We start from the raw sequence: 27045 nt of genomic DNA, 5'->3' as shown, positions 1-27045 counted from the left end.
TGATATGGTGAAGTTTGCTTGAAGGCAACATTTAGGGAAGGAGTCTCCAGTGCCAGCTGGTCTTTAATTTAAGAAATAATTATTTTAATCTGGTGACTAATGTGCCGTTGTATGAGAGGAACCCGGGACCTTGTTCTCCATTTGTACCCTGTACTCAGTGTTTCAGATCCACCTCTCGGAGTGGTTCAGCACGTCTCCAAGGCAACCGTTCAATATAACCTCGGCGTTCCCGAGATGCCCGGCGTCATTTCAGCGCGCGCGGCGCAGCAACCTGTCCACTTTATTTTAACTGCCAAATATTTATGATCATATTAACCTGCTGATGATGAAATGAGTGAAACATCTTTAGTAAACTGGATGATGATGACAATGGCGTTCGCGCGACTTTGCAACACTTTTGATGTGAAAAAAACCACTACGTTTTAAACTAAAAGATGTCTTGTGAGAAGCCCAGCTTCCGCGCGCAGCCGGCGGTGCGGAGCATCTTCGTGTACAAGAACGGGGACGCGCACATGGAGGCACGGCGCGTGCTCATCCACGAGAAGCGCGTTTGCGACTTCGAGACTCTGCTGCGCGAGGTGACCGGGCGAGTGCGCGCTCCATTCGGTGCCGTGCGCAGCATCTACACACCACGAGCCGGGCACCGCGTGGAAACGCTCGAGCACGTGCGCCACGGCGAGCAGTACGTCGCGGCCGGCAAGGAGAAGTTCAAGAAATTAGAGTGAGTGACGCCGAAAAACGCGGATACAAAGAACCATAAACAAACTGCGTAAAACATTTACAATCTAAACAGAAAACTACTACATACATACAAAAGATTAAGTCTATATTAGATTTCCTGTTCAGTAGATCATTCAGATCGTCTTGGTTTTAACCCCTTACTTTAAATTCCATAAATTGTGATTACACTTTTTTACACTGACACTTTTTTTTTTAAATTTGATAGTATTATAACACATGGAATGGTGCTTTTCTTCCACAGCTATTTGCAAATCAGAAGCAAGAAGAAACAGATGCTACAGAACAACGGGCTGGTGAGGACAAAAGTCACATACCTGCTCTCGTATGGAAATAAATGTCATTTCCCAGGTTCCACCAGTCTCACAGGGGTTAAACCCTACAGCTAGCCGAGCTGTAATGACCTTAACACTGAACAGGACACAGATTTATTAAGAGCCTAGTTTATATGGAAGGAGTCTCCAGTGTCGAGCGAACATTTTATGTTGTCTTCATGACAGTGTGGCGTAAGAGGCAAAAAAAACACTTGGACATGCAGCTGTAGGAAACAGAGAACACAATCAAGCATTTACTTATATTAAGCAGTGTTAATGATCACACACTTTCACTTCATTTGATTTGATTAGGACAAACTTTTTTCCCTCACCTAATCATTACCCGGAGAACTCGAGCTGTATCGTGTGGAATCAGCGCCCTGATAGCTCTTAATGATTCTAGTTAAAATGCTGTCCTTGTCTTTCCGAGTAAAGCGGGTCTATTCCCTCGACGCAGACGCACACACCTCTCACCATGTTGCTATGAACTGATGCTGAACAGGACAACAGAGGCTTAAGCAGAGAGAACACATAATAGCGAGAGTGTGTGAATCAGGAGTCGAAAAGTTTGTCTTAGCTGATTGTGTTACAATGCGAGTAAAATAAAGTTGTCAGTAATGTTTGCTTTTAATACCAAACTTAAAGGTAACAGCTTCTAATAAGGATAAACTGCTCGTGTGTTTTATGTGGGCAGGTGAAAGCAGCACCGCCGAACCGGATCATCGTCTCAGCCCGGTTTCTGAAGCCCATCAAAGAGCCATGTGCAATATTGTGAGTTTTTTCCTGTTATCCGTTACCACTTGACACTGATATTGCATCAACACCTCAGTCTAACACCACCACCAGTTCAGTCTGACTATCACACCATCTGTTGAAATATATGTCTGCCCATACTTATATCCGTGTGAGTGTGTGTGTTCCAGTCTAGCAACTTTCCATCAGTTTCTTTCATTGTATTGTGTGTATGTGTGTGTCCTCAGCATTGTTGCTAATGGTGACATACTGAATCCGGCTGTGAGGTTTCTGGTTCCTAGCCGCCTATTCAATCAGTATGATAGAATCCTGGAGATGATCACAGAGAAAATGGGGCTGAGGATTCTGGGTGGAGTGCGCAGGTATCGGTACACCTGAACACCACCACACCACCTCGACACCTGAACACCTGCTCATCCATGATCAATAGGTAGTGAGCTAACAGGATGTTAACCTGTTAGCTCGTGTTGACACGGGGTCATTAAACAGCCTGTAAAACTGCATGTCTCCCACTCAGAGACCTGAAACTGTGAGTAAATCTGTAATGTAATTTAGAACATTATGAATATCACTCGCACATCTCCATTTAGTAAAAATTACTAACTTCACTTTAAACGAACAACTCTCATCTTTGCTAGTGCAGCTTGTCACTTAGCACTCTATTAGCATAAGTAGGAAGCTAGTTAACAAGCAGCAGATGCTTTAATACGGTTGACATTTAATAATGACGTGTTTAAATAAAATAGCTGCTTAACATTTTTGATCACTTCTGCAGTTTGTGTTCGCTGGAGGGAGTTCCTTTAACAGACGGGAAAGATCTGGAAAACGGGCAGTTTTACGTGGCAGTGGGCAGAGACAAGTTCAAACGTCTGCCTTACGCCAACACGCTCTTCACCAAACCTGTAGGCATGAGGAGGAACATCAGGTGAGGCAATCCTGTACTGGAACATATCCTAAAGGAGATGTTTATTTAACCTTTATGGAAGAAGTCTCCAGTTCTAGCGGTTTGTAGCAGCCAGAATTCAAGCTGTAAGACTGGAAACATAAATGATAACAGCACTGTGTCCTACTAACTTCCAATGATGACAGGGACTAACTTTTGAAACACAACTAGAAACGGATCAAATGGTCACTTTTCTCACAAAAGACATTTCCGGATAATTCCTGCTTTACGTTTTTTAGACACGTATGCTACACTGCTAATTACAACGTTTCAGCAAAACATTTCGCTTCTGCATGCCATTAACTTGATGGTAACGATGTACCACAAATACTGCTATTAACCCATGTGTCAAATCACTTACAGATCGAAAGCAGCTTCTCTTCCACCCATTGACAAATACGCAAGACACAACGGGGAAGTAAGTAACCGCTAATTAGCCATCTATTCTCAGCTAAACTTCAAAAACTGAATCCTGGCTACAGTTAGCATAGCTAGCTGGCTAATATAAATCTTTAGTACCACTAGTTACAGCAACTAATTTGCCTTATTCTTAATTACTAGTTAGTCTATCACTAACCTCAACATTAACTTTCACATGGAATAAACTATTAGAATAATTTCACAAACTGCACCTTTAACTCTAGGGTTTTTGGGTAAATGTATAATACTATAAAACCTACACAATGGTCCAAGTTAAACAGCTAGCAAGAAGAACAGAACATGCTAGCATCTTTCTGCCTATATAGATTTCATACTTTCATCACTTTACATGTTAGCACGAGGAGCTAGGTCAGTGTTAATCACAAAGAAATCCCTTACACGTTATTTTCACTCTATACCAGGTAGTTAACGGAGTGAGCAATTCGAATCACATCGACGACGTGAAGATCACCGACCCGGCTATATCTCTGATGCGACAGATTTCCCAGGCCAGGCTCATGGCCATACGCAAGAAGCGGAGCAACCTGACCAACTCATTCAGCACCCAGGATAATGGTACCACACACTTATGACGAACACTGAAGCAGCTTTTTCCTTACCAGCGTAGCTTTGTGCCGATTTGTTCTGCTTTACCTGTTGAATGGTTTATCAAAGATCGTCAGGCAGCCAATCAGATATGACAATGGCAATATTTTCAAATAGTTATTACAGTAGTTACTTTTTACATAATCCTCAGCTGGAAATGAGTCTCAGCCCCTAATAGGGTAGAGACCAAAGCCTTAAAAAATAAGCCCTTGAAAAATGTGATTTCAATAAATAAAATGTCTTTTCATGCTCAAATTAATTAGCAGCTTATAATATAGCTATAGCACTTATTTTTACAGCACTTATTTTCAGTGCAAAACATATTTGTGATAATATATCAGAAATTATAATGAAAGTTTACCAGTAGTCATATTATTTTTTTAATACTTGCCACATAACCTCTTCCATTACATCATTACAACTGAGGTCTGAAATTTGGTATAAAATCTTCGAAGGCAGAAAGTAATTGTGTGTGTGTGTGTGTGTGTGTGTGTGTGTGTGTGTGTGTGTGTGTGTGTGTGTGTGTGTGTGTGTGTGTGTGTGAGAGAGAGAGAGAGAGAGAGAGAGAGAGAGGAGAGAGAGAGAAAACAAAAGGATGACCTCATGCTAATCACATTTTACTCAGAATTAAACACACAACCTTCATTTCTTGTATTTACACAGTGACCTTTTTCCACACGGTTGCACACTCTAATTATTTTTAAGCACACGCACACTGAGATCATTCCAGGACTGACATCACTGTGTGGATGCCATCATGCTTGGCATCCTTCCTTACTCTTTCTCTATAACCCTGTCACTACATATCTCGCTTGGCCTCTTTATCTTTTCTCAACCGATGACGTAATGCAGTTGTGGTTTGGTGTTATGACGTGTTCCGACCCAGAGATGGCGCTATCGCTTCACGAGCGCCGTCGAGCAGACAGGGTCATCGAGTTCGGAGTGGTGTAAAGAGCATTACAACATCCCTCTACTTCTTCCGTCATTATAAAGCCCCCCACACACACAAGCCAGTTATCCAGTTGTTCATTAACACCCTGGGTGGCCGATGGCGAAGTATTAAATCTCCATGGTGATGAAATAAACATCTCAATCTCTAGGGAACTGGTGTTCTTCCCTAAACAGCGAAATAACAAATTATCACTTGAAGTTACACTTTCTTTCCGATCGAGTGATTGATTCGAAGCCTTCTCGACATGTTGATATTTAATCTGTTCCACCAGTGCACTGTTCATTTCCATTATAATGGCTTCATTCATTGATTGTTAGCAATCAAATTTGGTTGGTTATTGTGGTGAGTCGGAGACTCGTTTCTTAATTGAGGTCAGTCACGGAGGTTTGGTCGATCAGGTGGTTATTTGAGGGTCGGTTAGCTATTTGAGGGTCGGTCACGGAGGTTTGGTCGGTTGGTTATTTGAGGTTTGGTCACGGAGGTTTGGTCGGTTATTTGAGGGTCGGTCACAGAGGTTGGTCGGTTATTTGTGGTCGGTCATGGAGATTGGTTGATTGTTATTGCTTTCCAGACGAATACATGCTGTTTAAAAAGGATTATGGCAGATATTTTAATCTTAGACTCATTGATCTCTCCATGAGTGTAATCTTGTGTCAGATGGTTTAATTTCCAAAGCAGATTTCTGTACAAAAAAAAAAAATTCTCTCCTATTAATGAATTCCTATATTCTTCTTTGACTTAATTATAAAGCAGTAAGTTTTCACACCTAGAACATAATGTGCTTGCAATTTAAGATAAATCTTTGACGGGGAAACGGCACAGTGTGCAACAAACTAACAACAAAATGACTGCAGGGCAAATTACATCAGTTAATGAAGCCAAAGAGATAGAATGATTGTGTGTGCGCACGCGTGTGTGCGAGCGAGCGAGAGAGAGTGCACGAGAGAGAGAGGAGATAATAAATACAAAGAGGGAGCTAGGGATGGAAGGAGGAGGTGAGGAAGATATGAGGAGGAAACACTGCATGGTGCAGCAGCCTCGCTCTGATAAGAGCAGCGAAGATTAGAGGGTTGAGAAAGAAAGAGTGTGTGTGAGAGAGCGAGAGGCCCAATGATGGCTATCATACACTCGTTATACTCCTTGAACAATCTTTTCCTAATGGTGTGAAAATGTTCAAATGGGCCTCCGGAGCCCATTGAGCACTCTGAGCAGAACAGATCCCTTTTGTGTGAAAGAGTTTGTTCTTCTGTGAAGAGACCAGACCCTGGAAGCTGGAAAGACTTTCTAATCAGATGATAGCTGGATAAAAAAATGGAGCTAATATGATGGTAGAACTAACAGATTGACAAATTGATAGAGGTTTTGTACTTCTGGTGCTCGAGTTCACTATAACGGAGGCTTCTCTGTCTTTTCAAGTCTTTATGGTGACCCCTGCAGAAGGAAAGCTCTGCTGCCCATCACCACCAGCTGAAACCTCATTACAGCAAACACACCAAGCTCACACAACCATCATTTTTTGATATAAAAGATACAAGAGAAGCTTACAACACTGACTTCTGCAACCTGCGATACAAGCTCCTTGAGGAACAAGTGAAGATCTGAATGCTGCATTCACCAAGAGCAGAAAAAAAAATTGTAATTGCTAATTACAAAATGAAATTCAAATGAATGGGGGGCACGGTGGCTTAGTGGGTAGCACGTTCGCCTCACACCTCCAGGGTCAGGGTTCGATTCCCGCCTCCGCCTTGTGTGTGCGGAGTTTGCATGTTCTCCCCGTGCCTCGGGGGTTTCCTCCGGGTACTCCGGTTTCCTCCCCCGGTCCAAAGACATGCATGGTAGGTTGATTGGCATCTCTGGAAAATTGTCTGTAGTGTGTGATTGCGTGAGTGAAAGAGAGTGTGTGTGTGCCCTGCGATGGGTTGGCACTCCGTCCAGGGTGTATCCTGCCTCGATGCCTGAAGACGCCTGGGATAGGCACAGGCTCCCCGTGACCCGAGAAGTTCGGATAAGCGGTAGAATATGAATGAATGAATGAAATTCAAATGAATGCTAATTTGTATTGAATCGAGAAATCTTCAATGACGCTTTAAAGCAACGAATCCAAATGATCGACTCTACCAACTCCATGGACTGATCCTGTTCCTGACCCTGACATGATAATTATACCATTAATCCTTGCCTTCATCTACATCTGGGCCTTCAATGTTAAAGTTCTGTACACTTAGCATAAAATGTTCAATATTGGCCTTGCAATTGCAGCGTATCAGTATTAAAGTATGAATGGCCTCCGTATCCAAATCCATTTAGACTTGTAATGCATGTTATTGTGTGTAGTACTTAATCAGTATTCTGAGGAAATTCTTCTTCTTTCTGAAGGGACACACTGTTCCCTTTAGCGATCAGGATTTGTTTTTCATTTTTTTGGTCTAAGGTTGGTTGTTCCATTGCTTTTTGGTATATTTTGGGATTAGCAATAAATAAAATAAAAATTGAGCTATTCCACAACTTGTTGGTCTTAGCGCAACATCAGCTGCTTTAGCTCACTGTTGTGTTTGTGATAATCAACTGCAGATAAATTTAAAGGAAACAGAAACATTTCGGAGAAGAAAAATAAAACCTTAGAGACCCAGACGGTGGTTTAAATCCTTTCGTAGAATTTTACAAAAGCCTTTTATTCACTGAGCCATTGTTTTTTTCAGCCAAGGCTAGTAGTGAGACGCGCTGTACAGAAACTTTCAGAGGAACGAGGAGTTGTGAATAGAAAGCTGTTTAAAAAGAGCTAATCAGTTTGCTGAAAGTGTTTTATTGGAAGGCGTCAGGAGTCGAGACTGAGTTTCCATTGTGGCTGTTTCAGAGATGTTGAGTGCTTCATCTATTCATAAAAACTCATCTCTTTATATGTACAGCCTCAATCACTGACACTGACCTTGTTTAGAATGCCTTTCAGAACATGCTTTTAAGCCCTTTCCTTTTTATTTTGCATTCATAAAACACCTTAAGAGCGACCAAGAAGCGTCGACTGAGGGTTTGTGAAAGAAAATTGAGAAAAACGTGATCGAGCGCCGCTGAGAACTTGATCAATACCCCTGAAAAGCAGCGGCAGAACATGGCTAAGATGCGTTTGATATTTGCTTCTTTAATGTCTTCTTTAAAGCTTTCAGTGTTTCACCTGAGAGACATTCAGACAAAACACCTAAAATCTAATCTATTAAAACTCAGAAAAAAAAATGTTTCTAAACATTTCTCAAGGATGTAAGGCATCACAACTGAATATTAAATGACTGCAGCCAGATTAAGTGTTTTATTTTTCCAACAAATACAAAATATATTAAGATTTTTTTTTTTATCTTGAAGAGATAATTAAAAAAAAAAAATCTGAACTGACATGTTCACAAGTTCCAAGCACAAGTTCATCTAGTCTTGAGTAAACACCGCAGAAAAAGTCTGGCTATTCGCTAATGCTAACCAATCAGCAAATATGGAAGTGCCACTGTTATCATGTCGCTATGTACATTTGTGCTGGAATGATCTCATTTGTGTACATCTTTGTGCACATTTGTTGGTTTTGGCATGTAAATATGACTTCCTGTTACAGGCTCCTATTAGATAATTACTAAGCTAGCTAGCTAGCTAATAGAGCAAGTTAGCAAAGTGTCATCAACTCATCAGTAGACCAACTGCTAGTTATGGTTGCTATAGTAACAGCTCATACAGTGGGACTTATTTGCTGAACACAGCAGGCAGAAAAATGGTGACATAATATAAATATTCTGAGGACCAATGATTTTAAACTTCTTTACAGATATTTTAAAATTGTTCTGATTGAAGAGCAACTCATACCTATACGTTTACTATACATTTATTTATTGTTAATAATTAAATTAGCAAAATTTTAAGCAGACACCTTGTTTTAATTAAAAGACTAATGTTAATATCAAAGCATAATATTTGTGCGAGTGGCCACAAGCGGTTAACTCATTTAATGATTGCTTTTGACATCATTTATTAACGTGCGTCCCTGACACATAGAAAGAATTAACCATGAAGCGCACTTATCCAAGCAGCGCTTATCCAAGCGTGCTTTCGGTTGACATCACAGATCACTGTTGCCTCAGGAGAGAGAAGCTTCTCCACTTTAAAGCAAATTAAAACTTCCCAGGAAGGACTCAATAGCTTAGCAATGATTTCTATTGAACAAAGAGTCAGAAGAACCCCGAACATGGAGGATATAATTAAGAATTTTGCTGAAGCCAAAACCAGAAAGGTTCAATTCAGATAAAAGGACTTAGAATTTTGAATATGCAAGACAACAGACAAAAAGAAGACTTGCTTAAGGTAAAACCAAAGACCTTTAGTTTCTTACAGCTAAAAGGATTCTGTATCATTTTGAATAAGATACACAACAAAAAACTCAACGAGAAACTAAACTCAATAAAAACAACAACTGTAAAACACTAACACAATTGGATAAAATAACAAAAATGATTGACATGCTAACCACCAAGCTGAGCTAATTAGCTAGCAGGTGAGATTTATTAGCAAGCAGATGAACTAGCTCCGAAGAGTGTGGGTGTGGCTTAAAGCAGTGGGTGTGGCTTGAAGAGTTGGAGTCCCTGGAGATCTGAGACCAGAAATGATCAGTTAATAAATATATAAGTGACTTAACATACCTGCCACTGGACAGTCACCATATCTCACTAAATCAGTCAATACCTTCTGACCAATCTGAAGCCAGAGTTCAACAGGACTGTGGTGTCTATTATATCGACCCACAGGTTCTCTACTTCTACTCTTCTCCATCCCTCATTTTTCTCTCCTTTATTCTGTCCTTTAACAGACGAGGCAGAAGCTAAACCTGAATGCAAGGAGGTGGAGAGCAAAGAAGAGCCTGAGGAAGATGAGAATTCAGCAGCTGAGCAGGTCTGAGTTCACTACACAGCTGACATCACAAAATAAACCTGCAACATAAACCTCCAACATTTACACAAAGTCTGAACAGTGTCCTATTGGCTATGAACTGTACAGTGTATTCCTATTAGCTGTGAGCTGTACAGTACTGTATGTTCCTCTTCGCTGTAAGCTGTACAGCATTTTACAGAAATGCATCAGCACACATCCCACACTACACCAGCATCAAAAAACATCATGCTAGGAAACTTATCACACTTAACTGGTGATCAATGACCTTCAATTGCTCACAGGTATATGGCAGTGAGGACGTAGGAGCTGGAGAGGAAGAGGCAGCAGCTGGGGAGGAAGAGGCAGCAGCTGGGGAGGAAGAGGCAGCAGCTGAACAGGAAGAGGCAGCTGCGGAGGAAGAGGCAGAAGCTGAACAGGAAGAGGCAGCAGCTGAACAGGAAGAGGCAGTAGATGCGGAGGAAGAGGCAGCAGCTGAAGAGGCAGAGGCAGCAGCTGATGAGGCAGAGGCAGCAGCTGTGGAGGAGGAGGCAGCAGCTGGGGAGGAAGAGGAAGTAGCTGAAGAGGAAGAAGCAGCAGCTGGGGAGGAAGAAGCAGCAGCTGGGGAGGAAGAGGCGGCAGCTGGGGAGGAAGAGGCAGCAGCTGAAGAGGAAGAAGCAGCAGCAGAGGAAGCAGAAGTGGCAGTGGAACAGGAAGAAGCAGCTGAAGCGAAAGAGGAGTCAGAAGTAGAGGCAGAAGCTGTGTCAGAGGCAGCAGGAGAAGACAAAGCTTAACCACATAAAGAGGAACCCGCAGGAAAGACAGTTAGTGGAGAGGAAGCGGGAGACACGGCAGCAGTAGAAGAACGAGAGGAAGGCTGAGACGGGAAAACTAGTAACGGTGATGTCACCAGACTATACAATTAAATTTAGAGTAAGAAAGTAAAATAAATATTTTATTTCTTTTTTAATGGTGACAGTGGGGGAAGTCCTTATGAAGTCAAATGAACATATTTGCATATGACATTCAAATGAACACAGATTATACTTGGATTATAACTCCAACTTTCTTAAGACTACAGTAGGTGTGTCTTTGACTCCATATATGTAAATGAGAATTCCAAAATGGACAGAGTAATATTTAAATTATTTATAATAAATTTCAGTTTTAGTTACATCTTGGTGAGAGAACATGGTGAGAGAGATGATGAAAAAAAACGATGCATTATTTTACACACGTTTAAAATCGGATATTTACAGAGGTGTATTTTGTGTGGTGCTTCATTTTTCTGTGTAGATCTGTTTATTATCCTGAATAAAGAGAATTAATGCATAAAAGAAACAATAATAAAGATGTAGTTATGGATTTGCAGTTGCGGAAGTCTGAATTTTTTTCTAATCTGAAAATTTCAATTTTGTATTCTTGTATAAAAAAATGTTATGATGGCTCTGAAATTTAATGAGCGATGAAATGATTAAGAAGTTAAATTAAATTGTGCTTAATGACATGAAGGATGTCCTGAAGCTACAAGCTTTTATTAATACGCAGCAAAAAGCGTTTTTTCACTCAGCAAATACACATTTAGAGTTAAACAGGGAGCTGTTTGTGGGTAAAATAGATGGTTGTTTCCATGAAAGCTCAATGATACCTTCATGTACCATGTGCAGTAATTATGGCACTTATTTATATATTTATCTAATTTTTTTTTTTTTTTTTTTACAATTTTGTTAAAATTTTCATTCTTTGTGGAAGAAGAAGGAAGAGCAAATGCAGATTTGAGACCTGGCTTTTATTGTGTTTACCAATATGGTACATTCCGAACAGAAACCGTCCGACAAACCCGGCTTGTCTGTTCCACTCTGTGACACTGTTGTACATGAGAAGGTAAAAACAAATAATTCAAAATAAGTCGCAAAGGAATTTCACAATTGTTGTCCAAAATAATTTTTCCCCAATTAGAATAAATACGATTTATTTTTTTTTCCTGTCAGTCAAAACAGATACGAAATTACAAATTTGAAGCATTGTTGGGAGAAAACTTGAAATGTGGAAAACATCAAAAACACAAGAGATGTCCGCAGTACAACACTCGACACATTCCAAAACAAAACTGTGACAAAAAAAAAAGGCACATGACGACACACAAAATGTCCATATCCAAGAACAGACTTTAAACAGACTTCTGAAGGTTCTTTGTTGCTTCATGAGCAAAACTTAAAATTCAGATTTTTTCAGAAATTTGGTTGTGTACACAGAAAATGCCAGACATTTTTAACTATATTTTTTATAGACTTATATAACAAATATTCTGTTATAACATGTTTGGAGAAACTGGTTCTTATCGGACGATACGTTGAGGATTTGTTGTTCAGAAGGCAGAAATAATTGTACAGTTATATAGCTAGTTCAGTGGGTAGTGATAATGACAATGATGTCATCTCAAAACAAAATAAAAGCGACTTGAAAAGTCATCGCTACAAAAGCAATGAATGACATTATTAGGATTGTTAGCTACAGTTATATAACCTAGACCAAATGTTCACACTATCAAGCAAGAAGTCGTTTGTAGTTTGTCAGTTGTGGGTGTGGCCTGTCCTACAGTTCAGTATTTATATAGTGTAGAAGTCCCTTTGTCGCTTGCTAGTAGGAACACACTACATTTTAACGTGTCATGAAATTAATAGCAGAATTAAACTGCTGTAAAATAGATTTAATAATCATCATGGTTTAATTATGCAAAAAATCTCGTATATTTTCTCAGCATAAATACTACATTAGCATCATTAAGATGGTCAGAGTTTTCCATTTAACAGAAAAATATAACTCCTGCATCTAACAGCAACATTTAGCGGCTGCTAATGGATTCTTTTGCTAAGCTAATTCGATCTTTTTTGTTAGTATATGCTTAGCTTAAATATGCAGCATATCTCAATAACAAAATGAGTCATAGCTTAGATTTATGAGTCATAGTTGAGCTTAGATTAAATCAGATTTATTTGAGTTCAGCGCGATCTTTCAGCACTACACAGAACCAGGCTGACCAACTGGTTGCATCACTTTGTGTTTTTTTCCTGAACTGTGATTGGTGAAGCATTCTTCAGCTGTAATGTGTGCTGTTCTACTAAGATATCATGTTGATGTGTTGTATAATAATAAAATGTTCGGGAGGTCAGGGTTCAGCGCCAGGTTGGATGTTCTGGACTTTGGACAGTGTGACAGGAACTTTGGCATCTCCTGAGTTAGGAACAGACGCCTGGATCTCTGCTAGTCGCTCTTTGAAGCGCCGTTGGCGGTGGAGCTCATCTTTAGCTCCACCCTGCCCGCAGGCAGCCAACAATATGAGACCAGCTGCCACGCCGGCTCCGCCCACGCAGAAGAGCACAGCTCCGCCCAGTTTGCAGGCGTCCAGGGCACGGTTAAAGCGCACAGCACGGCCATCTACGAACAGCAGTTCGTCCTCTCCGAACGCCTCCAGACGTGGGGGCGTAGCATAACCCACCAGCAGCACCGAAAGACCTGAGACCAAGATCACCACTCCGACTGCCACACACACCTGAGATGCACACACACAAAAACTGTAGATCTTAAGATTCTTCTTAAAGTAAAGTTAAGCTCTTATAAGCTAAAAATATATGAATTAAGGTAAAATCCCAGAGTTCCCCAAAAATCCCAAACAAAAGCTGCCAAAAAAAGGGAAAACAAAACGATAACTCAAAGGCTGACCATAAAACATTTATAAAAAACAGTTAAAAAGTTCAAATCTTGAATCCCAGAGCAGTTTCCATGTTAAAATCAGAAAACTCATTTAGAAATTAGCTTCCAAAGTCCTGTGAAGATAAAGAACCTAAAGAAACTGCTAAAGCTGAGAAGCTAGAACATAAGGACCTGATACTTTAAATCAGATGGTAACTGATTAAAGTCAGTAGCTAAAAAAAAAGTTGGAACTTGAAGCTTTAACCCAAAGTAAGAAGATAAAAGCCTGAATTAGCTAGAAAAAACACTTTAACTCTTAAAATTAAAAGCACCAAAATGAAAACCCAAAGATCAACACACCTTCGAAAGGCTTCAAACAAAACCCTGAAAATGTAACTAAATGTCTGTAACTAAATTTATCATCCAAAGTCCAAAGTTAGAACAACTAAATTAACAAGCAATAGAGGTGAAGCTGAAGTGAGGATCACCAAATGAAATTTGAGGATGTGGCGAGACCTTCCAGAGGACAGAGCTCCACCGGCTGGGCGATCTCTGTGCCTGGAACTCGTCATTGTGACGCTCCCAGATGGAGGAGGTGCAGTCCTCGTAGAACTGGTGCAGGTAGGAGCGAACGCCGTAGCGCTGAGGCCCTCCGTCACCATACTCCGAGCCACACAACTCCGGGCAAGATGCCATCTTCACATCTGACACCCGAAACACACACATGCACACACAACACACAAGTCAGACAGTATGTGAAAAGACACAGTATGTGAGAATGAAACAGTATATGAAAATGAGACAGTATGTGAGATAGTATATGAGATAGCATGTGAGAGTGAGACAGCAACTGCATTTCGTTGCCTTGTAACTGCATTTCGTTGCCTTGTACTTGTACATGTGTAATGACAGTAAAGTTGAATCTAATCTAATCTAAGTGAGAATGAGACAATATGAGAGAGACAGTATGTGAGATAGTAAGATAGTATGAGAGATAGAGAAAATGGGACAGTATGTGAGAGTGAGACAGTATGTGAGACAGTATGTGAGAGTGAGACCGTATGTGAGATAGTGAGACCGTATGTGAGATAGTGAGACCAGTATGTAAGAGTGAGACAGTATGTAAGAACGAGATGGTATGTGAGAATTAGACATAATGTGAGAATGAGACATTATGTAAGAGTGAGAGAGTATGTGAGAATTAGACATAATGTGAGAATGAGACAGTATGTATGAGTGAAACAGTATGAAAGTGAGACAGTATGTGAGAGAGTGAGAAGGTCAAAAGTGATTTTTTTTAAAACATGTCACACTTTAGTTTATACAGTTTAGTAAGAGCAATGTCTTGTGGGAAATGTCATATTAAAGGACACTGATGGTGACTTTATTTCTCACATGAGAAACCTGAGAGACCCGATAGAAGAACGACGTAACGGAAGTGTTTCATTATTGTCTCGTAGGACAGAAGTAAAGCTTGTGTCTGCAAATTGGCTCAGAAACTCAGGTCTGATTCAGCACTTGGGGTTTCTGTCCCCAGAACAGCAGCAGAAACGAATCAGCAGTTTAGAAGGTGATTCAATTTTAGAAGGTCAGATGAAGCTCGGATTACATTCTCGTCCCTTCTTCACACACTCATCCTGGGTCAGAATCAGAGGACGGAGAAAGCCTTATTATAGATAGAATAGTTTGGAGTCTAAGATCTGATCTGCACTGGGATGTAAATCACAGCCATAAAAATCTGTCTATAAAGTAGTTTTGCTTTTTCAACCTTTATGTTGCTTAGCAACCAGCACTGACTGATAACAGACTCCACTACAGGGTGGAGTAATATTTTACTTCCAATATTTTTAACACACATTTGATCGTCTCATTGTAACATTTTCTAAAAGTAACAACATGCCCGAGTATTAAAAGGAGGATTCTCCATCAGAAAAGGTTCCCCTTCAAGAAAAGTTCTTCTTTTAGAAAGACTCTTCTTCAGAAAGGGTTCCCAGGATACCATCCTTAAAATCTCTGAAGAACTCTTCAGGACCTTTTCTGTTAGTCAGGAGATTATAGTCTTCATTTAATCTTGTCGAGTCTCTGAGTCACTTCAGAAGAAGAATTAATCAGATTAAATCTAGAACCAGTAGAGTTTGTTTCATCCATTAAAGCTTACATAAAGAAGCCTAGAAAAATTCACATGCAGCTGATGTTCTTACCAGAACTTACTCGAACGTCCACCAATTTGCGAAGAAAAAGCAACATTTAGAATGGGCATCACCAAATGGCGGACCGCGGTCTGGATCCGGACCGAGTGACCGGTCTGCCCGGACCCGTTAAAATTCTAATATTATCATATTAAGCATCTCCTTATTATAATCTAATATAAGCTCTTTAATATTAATAAAAAGATACATTTTTCGTTCATGCGCTGTTAATCTAGTTATTACGACAGGAGTGTCATCAAAAACCAAGCCAAAAACATATTGTTTCTGTTCCATACTCCAGAGCAGAAGGTGGCAGTAATGCACCTAATTACGCTGGCAGGACAATTAAGATTCAAACCGCTGGCAGGACAGTTACTGTAATGTGTCTGTCTGTGTTTTCCCCTTGTTTCTGTCTGCCGTCTCTCCCTGATGTTAATTGTTGACCCCGCCCACCTATCTGTTACCATGGACACTAATTACATTCATTCTCTTCCCCAGGTGTTTTGTCTTAGTCCTTGTCTGTCTCTGTTTTGTGATTGGTTCTCGTTCTCCATATATACTCTGTCTGTTCACTTCAATGTTGTTGGTCGTTTTTGGTGTTGGTGTGTGCATGTCCATGTTCCCGTTTCCTGTTTGTTCCGCGTTGCCTGCCCGTTTGTTTGTGTTTTGTTTAGTAAAAACCTCTAAACTGCATTTGGATCCTCACTCGTCTTTGTCTCACCGTGTCACATCGTGACAGAACGACCAACCTCCAATGGATCCAGCAGAACTCCTGTTTTGCCTACGTCAGGAGGACGCCCCAGTTGAGGAGTACACGGAGGTATTCTTGGACCTGTGCAGCGAGGTCAATTTCGATGAGAAGGCGCTCAAAGACATTTTTAAGCACGGACTAAGGGAGATCCTGCGGTATTTGATGCCGTCTACCAGAGAAATAAAGACATTCTCGGAGTTCGTCAACTTGGCGTTGCTCCTGGACGGGTCCACGCTGAGCGTGAACACTGTAGAGACGGAAGCCGGCCGTAAGTATTTTTTGGGGGGAGGCAGCAAGCATCGGGATCCGTGGGCCACAGAGTGGAATCAGCCACGGACGCCCGAATGCTCCACAGTGCCTCCGCCCAGACCAGTCTCGTGCACATCAGTGATTGAGCCAGTTCCCATGGCTACCGTACCGGCGATCTCAGCTGAGGTCCGTGCTAACCGGCTGGTCTCCAAACTGGCGGATACCCCGATGAGGTCGGCTCGGGCGGCCGGCATCCCTAAGCCGCCAGCTGGACCAGCCGGGTTGCCGGAACCAGCCGTGTCGCCGGAACCGACCGGGTCGATGGAACCTGCCGAACCGACCGGGTCGACGGAACCGACCGGGTCGACGGAACCTGCCGAACCGACCGGGTCGACGGAACTGACCGGGTCGACGGAACCTGCCGGGTCGACGGAACCGACCGGGTCGACGGAACCTGCCGAACCAACCGGGTCGACGGAACTGACCGGGTCGGCGGAACCTGCCGGGTCGATGGAACCGACCGGGTCGACGGAACCGACCGGGTCGACGGAACCGACCGGGTCGATGGAACCTGCCGAACCGACCGGGTCGATGGAACCTGCCGAACCGACCGGGTCGACGGAACCGACCGGGTCGATGGAACCTACAGAACCGACCGGGTCGATGGAACCTGCCGAACCGACCGGGTCGACGGAACCGACCGGGTCGAAGGAACCTGCCGGGTCGAAGGAACCTGCCGAACCGTCCGGGTCGACGGAACCGACCGGGCCGAAGGAACCTGCCGAACCGTCCGGGTCGACGGAACCGACCGGGCCGAAGGAACCTGCCGAACCGTCCGGGTCGACGGAACCGACCGGGTCGACGGAACCTGCCGAACCGACCGGGTCGACGGAACCTGCCGAACCGACCGGGTCGACGGAACCGGCCGAGCTGACGGAACCAGCCGAATCGGCCGGGTCGACCGAAATGACTGAGTCAGAGGACGCGGTCGACATCATGACACCCAAACTACCTGAACTCTCTGCCTGGCCTGAACCTATGCATGTTTCTGTTTTCCTGTGTTTTGCTTCGCTGGACTTGCCGCCCTTCTACCTCCTGTCCCTGTTCATAGGCCCAAAGCACCACCCTGGCTGCCAACTCCGTTCCGGTCTCTGGCTCCGCCTCCAGCACCACCCTGGTCCCCGGTCCTGCTCTGGTCTCTGGCTCCGCCTCCAGCACCACCCTGGTCTCCAGTTCTGCTCTGGTCTCTGGCTCTGCCTCCGGCACCACCCTGGCCTCCTGTTCTGCCGGCGCCGCCCTGGCCTCCTGCTCTGCCGGCGCCGCCCTGGCCTCCTGCTCTGCCGGCGCCGCCCTGGCCTCCTGCTCTGCCGGCGCCGCCCTGGCCTCCTGCTCTGCCGGCGCCGCCCTGGCCTCCGGCTCTGCCGGCGCCGCCCTGGCCTCCGGCTCTGCCGGCGCAACCCCGGCCTCCTGCTCGGCGGGCGCCACCACTATACGAACCCGACCCGCCCTCCCACCCTGGTTGCGCCTTCGCGCCACCCGCCTGAACTGGGTTTTGTGGACTTGGGAGCGTCTGGAAGCCGCTCGTAGGGGGGGGGCTCTGTAATGTGTCTGTCTGTGTTTTCCCCTTGTTTCTGTCTGCCGTCTCTCCCTGATGTTAATTGTTGACCCCGCCCACCTATCTGTTACCATGGACACTAATTACATTCATTCTCTTCCCCAGGTGTTTTGTCTTAGTCCTTGTCTGTCTCTGTTTTGTGATTGGTTCTCGTTCTCCATATATACTCTGTCTGTTCACTTCAATGTTGTTGGTCGTTTTTGGTGTTGGTGTGTGCATGTCCATGTTCCCGTTTCCTGTTTGTTCCGCGTTGCCTGCCTGTTTGTTTGTGTTTTGTTTAGTAAAAACCTTTAAACTTCATTTGGATCCTCACTCGCCTTTGTCTCACCGTGTCACTTCGTGACAGTTACATGTCCATGTCTCTCACTAGGAACGGAAGATGGAAAGGGAGTAAGGAGAGGTGGAAAGGAGAGAGGAAAAAGGGAGCTGCTCAAAGCTCTGCACTTTTCTTTTATTCAGTAAATTCTGCCCTGTTCTATTTTACTAGAAATGTTCTTTTGCCTAAGGTTCCTGTGTTATTAATGTAGTTAATGTTTAAAAAAGTCTTTTGTTTCATTTTGTTCTTAAAGATTAAAAGCACTTTTATTTTAATTCAAAAGATTCTGAATGTTTTACATTACTTGAAATATAGGCCCTAAGTTCAGGCTGCACAAAGCTGTGTTTGCACTTTTTATTTATTTTATTCAGAAGGAATTCAGTGTCTGTTGTCTGTTACTTGACATGTAGTAAAGACAACTACAGGGTTGTTTTCCATTCAAGTGCCATACTGTACAAGTTCAGACTTTGAAAACACTTGAAATTTAACAATAAATGATATAGAAATGTGTGTGCTTTATTGATCTTATTAACATGAGGGTACACTATTTTAAGTGACAATATAAGATTCGGACCTTTGCTGGGAGGAAATTTTAGTAACTGGACCTCTTTGAATTTTAATTGAATACCCCTGATTTAGAATAATAAGATCCATGAAAAACATATTTGTTGTTTGTCCCTCTGGAGGAAGAACAAAGTGTTTACATTTACAAACCTCCGCATTGAATAAACCATGAGGAACCTTCTTTTCTTAGTTACACAGCGTTTTAGGTGCTGTCTGTTCTCCTGACTAGAAGCCTGTCCCATTCCATTCCACAGGGAAAACATTTAGGGTAAAAAGAGAACTCTCTCTCTCTCAGAGCCTTTACTTTACAGTGATGAAAAATCTTCATGATAGGAACATTACTAAATTAGATTCAGAGGAGGACATGAGCAGAGAGAACACAACGAGCTTCCTGTATAATGGTGTAATTAAATCATGCCTGGATGATGATGATGATGATAATGTGTGTGTGTGTGTGTGTGTGTGTGTGTGTGTGTGTGTGTGTGTGTCTTCTGGCTTGGAGGCTGCATGATGTGTTATTTTCAGGTCCCCGTGAGCCATTTCTCCTCCAGGAGGAACAAATGACGCATGTAACGTGTGTCTTGCTATTTGAACCTTTGTGATGTATTGGTGTCGTTTTGCGTATAACGCCGTTAATAATGCTGTCACACTGTGAAATCTTTATGCACGTTATTTTTATCCCCGTCTAGCTAAAACATATTGTGCTTGTTGATGCACAGTGAATAATAATGTGTTCAAGTAAATTAAAATGAATTAGAATTACTGCACACTATAATCTACACATCACATTTACCTTACAGTCAGAAAAGCTTGTCAATCACATTAAATAATTAAAAGTTGGATAAAATCTGGACTACTTGTAACACTGTTAGCCAAATCACCTTGCTAGATACACTGAAGCTACTAATTGCTAATCAGCTGAAGCTAGATGGTCCTTACTTCACTATAAACTTAAAGCTAGCTCAATTTTAAGTTGTCAGCCAAAGCTACTAATTAATTACAAAGGAGTGTGATAAAGTTTACTTATTAATAATTGAGTCAATGACCAGAGATATTAACACAAAGCTCAGCTCAGTCTGTCAGCAGCTAGAGGTGTGACGTAACAATGTTAGCAACTGAGATTTTAGGCATTTTATGCAATAATGCAATTTATGAAAATATTCATATCCTGTTTACAGAACTGTTTGTGGATGTTAAATCGATATGTAATTACTGTACAGTCAAATCCTGTACATTTCCGTACAAATTGTTGCGGTGATTAAACGTACAAATTAAACGTGATGTCAAAATTTTCAAATTCAATTCAAGTCAAATTTTAGTCATATTTTCTCTTGCTTTTGTCAAATTCTCTGCTACTCCTAAGCTTTCTCTGTCTGATCAGGACTAAAAAATGCTCCAAACAACAAGCGTCCCAAAATATATATAAACAAGTGACAAATATGATACCATATATATATGTATTATAACACCATATATTTTTTTCCTGTTGCACTTTGGTTTCAGACACGTGGCGCACGCGCGCGCGCCAGGACGCACTGCGTCATCACGCAAGCTTATCGTTGTCTTGGCAACAGCAAGTGCTGTCTGTTGACTAGGACACGAAGGAAAAAATGGCAAATTAAAAAAAAAAATCATATTATTCCGTGTTAATTTTTGCACAGCACCTAAGGCTTTAAGCATCTTCATTGAAAATTTTCTTCCTTAAAAAAACAAAGCGGTTTTAATATCATCGCACGTGACGTCACGCTCCTCGCCTCCATCACATCCGTTTCTCCTCTGCTTTCTAGTTTAGAGATCAGAAAGCAAAGGTGACCTATTTGTTGAGATTCTTTTAATCCGTTAACATTATCTGACCGGCTTGACAATTATGTATATAAAGGATAATAATCGACGCCTTAATGTGCAAAACGTGACCACTTCCTTTTTTATTTTTTTTAATTTCTGTGTCACTTCTATATTTTATAAACGTTTATAATTATAGTTAGCGACGAAATAACGCGTTGTAAATAAAAAGCTGTCGTTTTTTAATTTTAGATGCTTACATACTTGACGCTTTCTGCACCATAAACACTGATAACCTAATAATAAACACTAATAATAAAAATATAATCACCCCACTGCGTCGAGAGCAACAGATGTCTGAGGATTTAATGATATCTGAATATAATTGTGTAAAAAAAACAAACGAAAAAAGTCCTGTACCTGTGCTATCCGGATGTTTGTCCTCCTGCTGTCTCCCATCACTCTGAGCTCAGCATCTCCTGCAGGAGCGCGTTCAGACACGCACTGACTCCACTGCGCATGCGCAAGACTCCAACCGCTTATATAATGCTGCTTTAAATCTTAATAACATTTTCATTTGGAGTGGTTTATATAAATAAAGCACAGGGGTTTACAAAAACTAAAACAAAAGATAAAAATGATTAGAAAAGAAAGATTTAAAGAAAGAAAAATAAATGTATCAGAAAAGCCCAGCTCACTCTGACTGATCGACGTGTTGTTGCTAAAATGTGAAGGAAAAAACAACCAAACAAAAAAACGCTAATTTACTAAATTATCACTCTGGGGGAGATAAGATCTAAGAGCTTACTATTAGATTAGAGTCGATTAGAATCCTCATTGATTTATTCTAATGAGAGATTTTATTGTCAGTGAGAGAATTACAAGCACAGAGCCTGTGAAATGCAATTAGCATCTGACCAGAGCAAATTAGCAAAATGCTAAACAGGGTGTAGAAGTAGGGTGTCCAAATTTTTGCACATGCCACAATAACTATTGTTTCCCAGTAAACACATAATTCATGTTGCTGTATTTTTGCTATAAAATCAGCAGTTAATTTTTTTGTCTACCCAGTGTATTGTACTATAAAATAACATTCACACTAGTACAGCAGTGCGTTAGAGTTTTCGCATTGCCTGCACCGCAATATTAGCAACTCCAGTGTAAATGCTACAGTAATTAAAAGAAGACAGTGTCCTTGTGCTTCACACACACACACACACACACACACACACACACACACACACACCTCTGCAGCTTCACTGGATGTTACACAGGAAGTGTAGATGGTGTGTGTGTGTGTGTGTGTGTGTGTGTGTGTGTGTGTGTGTGTGTGTGTGTGTGTGTGTGTGTGTGTGTGTGTGTATGTGCATGAGCTGTAAATATCACCGAGATACAGCAGTGAGTCAGCTGCGTGAGTCACACCTGGCTGTTTGTGTGTGTGTGTGTGTGTGTGTGTGTGTGTGTGTGTGTGTGTGTGTGTGTGTGTGTGTGTGTGTGTGTGTGTGATGTCCAGATGGAGTTTGGTGTGATTGAGACGCCAGACTTTCAGCCTCCTGCTGCTTCACTGCTGTGTTTGTTTTTACTTCATATTGAGAGACAGACAGACAAACAGAGGGACAGACAGATAAACAGAACGATTATCATAAAGACAGACAGATAATCAAACAGACAGAGAGATGGGTAAACAGGCATACAGATAAATAAATAGACATATAAACAAGAAAGAGACAGATGGGTGAATAAACAGAGAGACAGACAGAAAAATACATAAATCAACAGATAGATACATAAATAAACAGACAGACAGATAAATAAACAAACAGATAAATAATCAAGTAGAGAAACAAGTGAATAAACAAACACATACTGGATAATGATTAGAATTTTAACACATTTCCTTGATATGTAAAAGTTTCTCACAAAATGTACAAGATTTCTCTTTCAGTCAAGCTGTTCTTTGCACACACACACACACACACACACACACACACACACACACACACACACACACACACACACACACACACAACTCAGCCTTAGGAACCAGTTAATGATTTGTTTACTTGCTATTTTTTTTCTCTGTAAACACACATACACACATACACACTTGTGGAGTTAATGTTCTTAGCTGTTTTACAGATCAAAGGTCACTGGTTAGCAGGGAGCTAGCAGCATTCTCTTAAATGATCTCTGGTAACAATCAGATTACACACTGTTAAGTGTAATAAAGTGAGATAGCAGGAAGGAGTGTGTGTTTGTGTGTGTGTGTGTGTGTGTGTGTGTGTGTGTGTGTGTGTGTGTGTGTGTGTGTGTGTGTGTGTGTGTGTGTAAAATTGAGATGAGATTATTTGTATGTAGCTACAGCATAGCCCAATGAGCCCAGTCCAGCCTAGCATTGTGCTAACTAGCATCCAGGACGTCTATCCAAAAAGCTATCTTCCACCACCTGTGCTGTAATGAGGGTTTGAAGTGGTAATGAGTTGTTGGATGAAGAGCAGTGATGAAAACTTTGAAAAGTCTTTACTTTAAACACTGAGGTGAAACACAATCCTGTCCTCCGCCAGGGCTTTTATTCTTTTTATTCTAATTATTGAGAATATTCATGGCTGAGTGCTGCGCTGTTGAATCTCTGATAAGGCTCTGATTGCAGTTGTGTTTACACTACAGGAGCTGCTCTCTCTCTCTCTCTCTCTCTCTCTCTCTCTCTCTCTTCGTTTCTATAGTTACAGTGCTGTAAAGGTCACCTTCAGGAAGGTACCGGTGAGCGTGTGCAGCATGATAATAAACGCATTATCACACCACCATGATGGCTGACTTCATTAGCTGTGTGTGTGTGTGTGTGTGTGTGTGTGTGTGTGTGTGTGTGTGTGTGTGTGTGTGTTTAAAACCTCATTGACTGCTTAAAGGTGTAAACTAGCCCTTATTCATTTACACAAATGAATTGAATCCATATGTGCAATAAAGTCAGTGGAGGAAGAATATGGCAGAAACCGTGGAATTAAAGAAAAAGTGTGTAAATTAAGAACTCCAAACCACACTACCCTTATGAGGGGCTCGAGAGCTGAGAAAGCAGGTTCACTTGACATACCACCAGTCACTGATCTTTATTGCTACCAACAACCAATCACTCGTAACCATTTTAACCTAATGACCACTCACTGATCTGTATTGTTCCTGACAATAAAGATGTTTATCATAGTAATGATGATTTAATGACGAAGGAACTTTGTTTGTTGACGTCTAGCTACTTTCCTCTGTTCGTAGCTAGACGTCAACAAATAAAGTTCCTTCGTGATGCAGGACAAACAGAGCTACACTCCTCACGTACATACCTGACTTCAGTGTTTTAAAGCATTTACAGTGATTTCTCATCCTTGCTAATGACGAGCTAGCATTTACAGTTTAAATAACACACACACACACACGCACACGCGCACACACACACACACACACACACACACACACACGCACACACGCACACACACGGTTTTTTGCTTATCTTACGATGCACAAAGCTCAAAGTGCCTTGTGGGATTTGCTGCCATCTTGTGGTTTAGTTTAAAATCGCAACACTATATTTTCACCTCATTGTCGTTTAATGATTCAATAGTCAATCTTTTTTCCATTCACCTTTTACCAAATTGTGTTTAAGATGACAAGATTTAGTACATGAATACAGAAAAGGACAAATTGAACAAATGACTAGACACTAATTCCTGGATTTTCTCTTCTTTTTGGTGCTGTTTATCATTACTATCGGTGAAGATGCTATTTTTAAATCTTTACTCGAACCATGTTATTTTCCTCTTCTTCCTCCTCTCTCTCTCTCTCTCTCTCTCTCTCTCTCTCTCTCTCTCTCTCTCTCTCTCTCCCTCCCTCTCTCTCCCTCTCTGAGAGTCTGTGATTTTCTACCTCTTTCCATTACTCTCGCTCTTCCTTTTTTGTCATTTGCTGAATAGGTTTTGGGTAGGGTGGGGGACAGTAAGGGCTTTATTCCCCTTAGAATAAGAGATAGAGAGGGGGGAGAGAAAGAAAGAGAGAGAGAGAGAGAGAGAGAGAGAGAGAGAGAGAGAGAGAGAGAGAGAGAGAGAGAGAGAGAGAGAGAGAGAGAGAGAGAGAGATGCCGTTTCCTAGGCAGCAGGCGTCGGGCATTTCAACTGTCAAATTATAGCTCTGGGCTCATGTCTCGCTCTGCACCTGCCTCCATTCCTATTTACCTCCTCTTCCTTAATCCTTCCATTCACCTGCCTTCGGTTTTCAAAGACAATCTGTGGTCAACAGAAGGAGGAGAGAAACCAATGAACTGTAAAAATAAACTATATATAAGTCCGTTATATTATTTATAATATTAATAAACTTAATAAATATATATATATAAATTATATATTTATTATTAACTATAAATATATATATAAATTATATATTTATTAACTTTAATAATATTATATAAATAATAACTAAGACAATTAATAGTTTAATTAAACTTTACAATTCTTTTGATAATCTTTTCAATAGAAGGGTAATAAAGTGTTTTATTCCTCTTACACCACAGCAATTTGTCACTGACAATCTCCCTGTTGTAATGATCTCACAATCTCCCTGTTGATGCTTAAACCCCACCTCTCGCACTCGCACATGTGTAACTTTGTGTCAGATTTTACATACTCCATAAATAGAGGTCATCAGATTAAAATGTCATGTAAATAAATTATTGTGAGCATGAGGATCCAATCAAGATGACCTCACATGACCCATGAGGACATTTGGTCCCTGTAAACCTGTACATGGATGTAAACATGTAATGGATGTTTTTTTAACTTCCCATAAGTCATGAAAGTGTAATGTAAATAAATTATTGCAAACATCTGGTCCAAGAGAATAACACCTGATGAGTCTCATGGGGTCTCTGTAAACCCCTCATTTGCAGAACATGTGTGCGTGTGTGTGTGTCTGACAGAAAGAGATGTAATGGATAATTCTATATTTAAGAAAACTGTACCACATTTTCCCCTTAAAACCATTAAATTGTGATATAAATAAATTATCACAAACATCTGGCCCACAAGAAATGCACCTGACACGTCTCCTGAGGACATTTGGTCCCCGTAAACCCTTTAGTTCCTGAACCTGTGTACAGATTACCACAAAGTCCTGAAATGAAAACTCATGACTTCCACTTATGGAGTGAAGCACATCAGCGTCATGATGAAATTAAATCACAGCCTTATCCCTCTCCAGCTCAACTCCTTTGCTCGGATTAGCGGCCGCGACGCTGCACACTGACCGAGCGAGAGCTCTGATAAATGTCCAGACACAAACGACACTTTTAACCTTGCTGTATTGAGTAAACGACCCTGCAGCTGAATGACGAAGAGTCCTTTTTATTATTTATGCTACATTATTCCCATTGAGAGTTCAATAGCACATTACACCTCATTCCAGCACTGCAGTAAATTACACGTTGTCTGTCTCAGAGAGAGGAATGAAAAATGGATGGACAGAGAATAAGCACATGATGCATCATTACCCTTTCATTTTTTTTTCATTCTATTTTTTATTTATATAAAGCATCTGAGTTACTCTTCCTATCCTGAAGTTGATTACATTTTTATCCATTTAGAGTTACGTTTAACGTGGTGGAACGTCTGTGAAACAAAAGAGTTGAAAAATAAGAGGCCACGCCCACAACGTGCAGTATTGTGAGTTTTTTTAACTTGGATTTTAACTGAATTTGAGAGATCACTAATTAACGAAGCGTATGTTTTAACTTTCCACACGCTCCCCGCTTATTACTACAATTCGTCTCTTTCTCTGCATCATGTCACGTTTCTGCAGGAGGCATATTGTTTTTTTCCCCATCCTCATATCTTTCTTCCATGCATTATGCATCTCAATCCATCATTTGGTTGCCGATAATGAGATCGCACTTCCGCTCGCTGTCACCCTTCGCATCTCGTGACGTCTGTAGAGTGAGAAGAAAGCAGCTGTTGGATTATTTATTTACTTACTTCCACTTTCACACGAGCAACTGATGGAGACATGAACACCACCATTACTGCAGTATATATTTTCACCACTGAAGGGTATTAAGGTGAAGAGACTGCACTGCAGATCATTTGAAGTTTACTTACATAAGGGTGCCAATATTTACACATAGACGATTTTTCAACATATTTGTAACAGCAATATGGAAGAACTGGATAAATATGTACAATTTCAAAATTTGTAAGAAGAAAAAGAAAGAATTGAATAAATTTGTGAATA

At 41.3% G+C, this 27045-nt stretch overlaps 2 protein-coding genes across 5 annotated transcripts; one reads left to right on the top strand and one right to left on the bottom strand.

The window, feature by feature from the left end:
- The first annotated feature begins 189 nt into the window (after positions 1 to 189).
- Positions 190 to 10987, top strand: LOC113644741 (doublecortin domain-containing protein 2). The gene is made up of 9 exons (XM_027149823.2): positions 190 to 721; positions 983 to 1034; positions 1747 to 1823; positions 2033 to 2167; positions 2581 to 2730; positions 3112 to 3166; positions 3591 to 3744; positions 9564 to 9646; positions 9928 to 10987. Exons 1-9 carry the CDS (start codon positions 435 to 437, stop codon positions 10414 to 10416), a joined length of 1482 nt encoding a protein of 493 aa, XP_027005624.2. The 5' UTR covers positions 190 to 434; the 3' UTR covers positions 10417 to 10987.
- Positions 10988 to 11392: 405 nt separating this feature from the next.
- On the bottom strand, positions 11393 to 21336 carry nrsn1 (neurensin 1). 4 transcript variants are annotated; one of them, XM_027149023.2, is made up of 3 exons: positions 21202 to 21336; positions 13804 to 14019; positions 11393 to 13175 (listed from the first exon to the last, which is right to left on the bottom strand). In XM_027149023.2, the coding sequence occupies exons 2-3, from the start codon at positions 13975 to 13977 to the stop codon at positions 12792 to 12794; spliced, it is 558 nt and encodes a 185-aa protein (XP_027004824.2). In that variant the 5' UTR covers positions 13978 to 14019; positions 21202 to 21336; the 3' UTR covers positions 11393 to 12791. The 4 variants fall into 4 exon arrangements, with proteins under 4 accessions (XP_027004824.2, XP_027004816.1, XP_047666619.1 ...); XM_027149015.2 differs by having other exon boundaries at positions 13832 to 14019; XM_047810663.1 differs by having other exon boundaries at positions 21113 to 21241.
- Positions 21337 to 27045: the final 5709 nt, after the last annotated feature.

This window comes from Tachysurus fulvidraco, chromosome 3, assembly GCF_022655615.1.
Source record: "Tachysurus fulvidraco isolate hzauxx_2018 chromosome 3, HZAU_PFXX_2.0, whole genome shotgun sequence".
Taxonomy (NCBI): Eukaryota; Metazoa; Chordata; class Actinopteri; order Siluriformes; family Bagridae; genus Tachysurus; species Tachysurus fulvidraco.
Note: the sequence above shows the minus strand (reverse complement) of the source record. Positions and strands in the feature narration are given on the sequence as shown.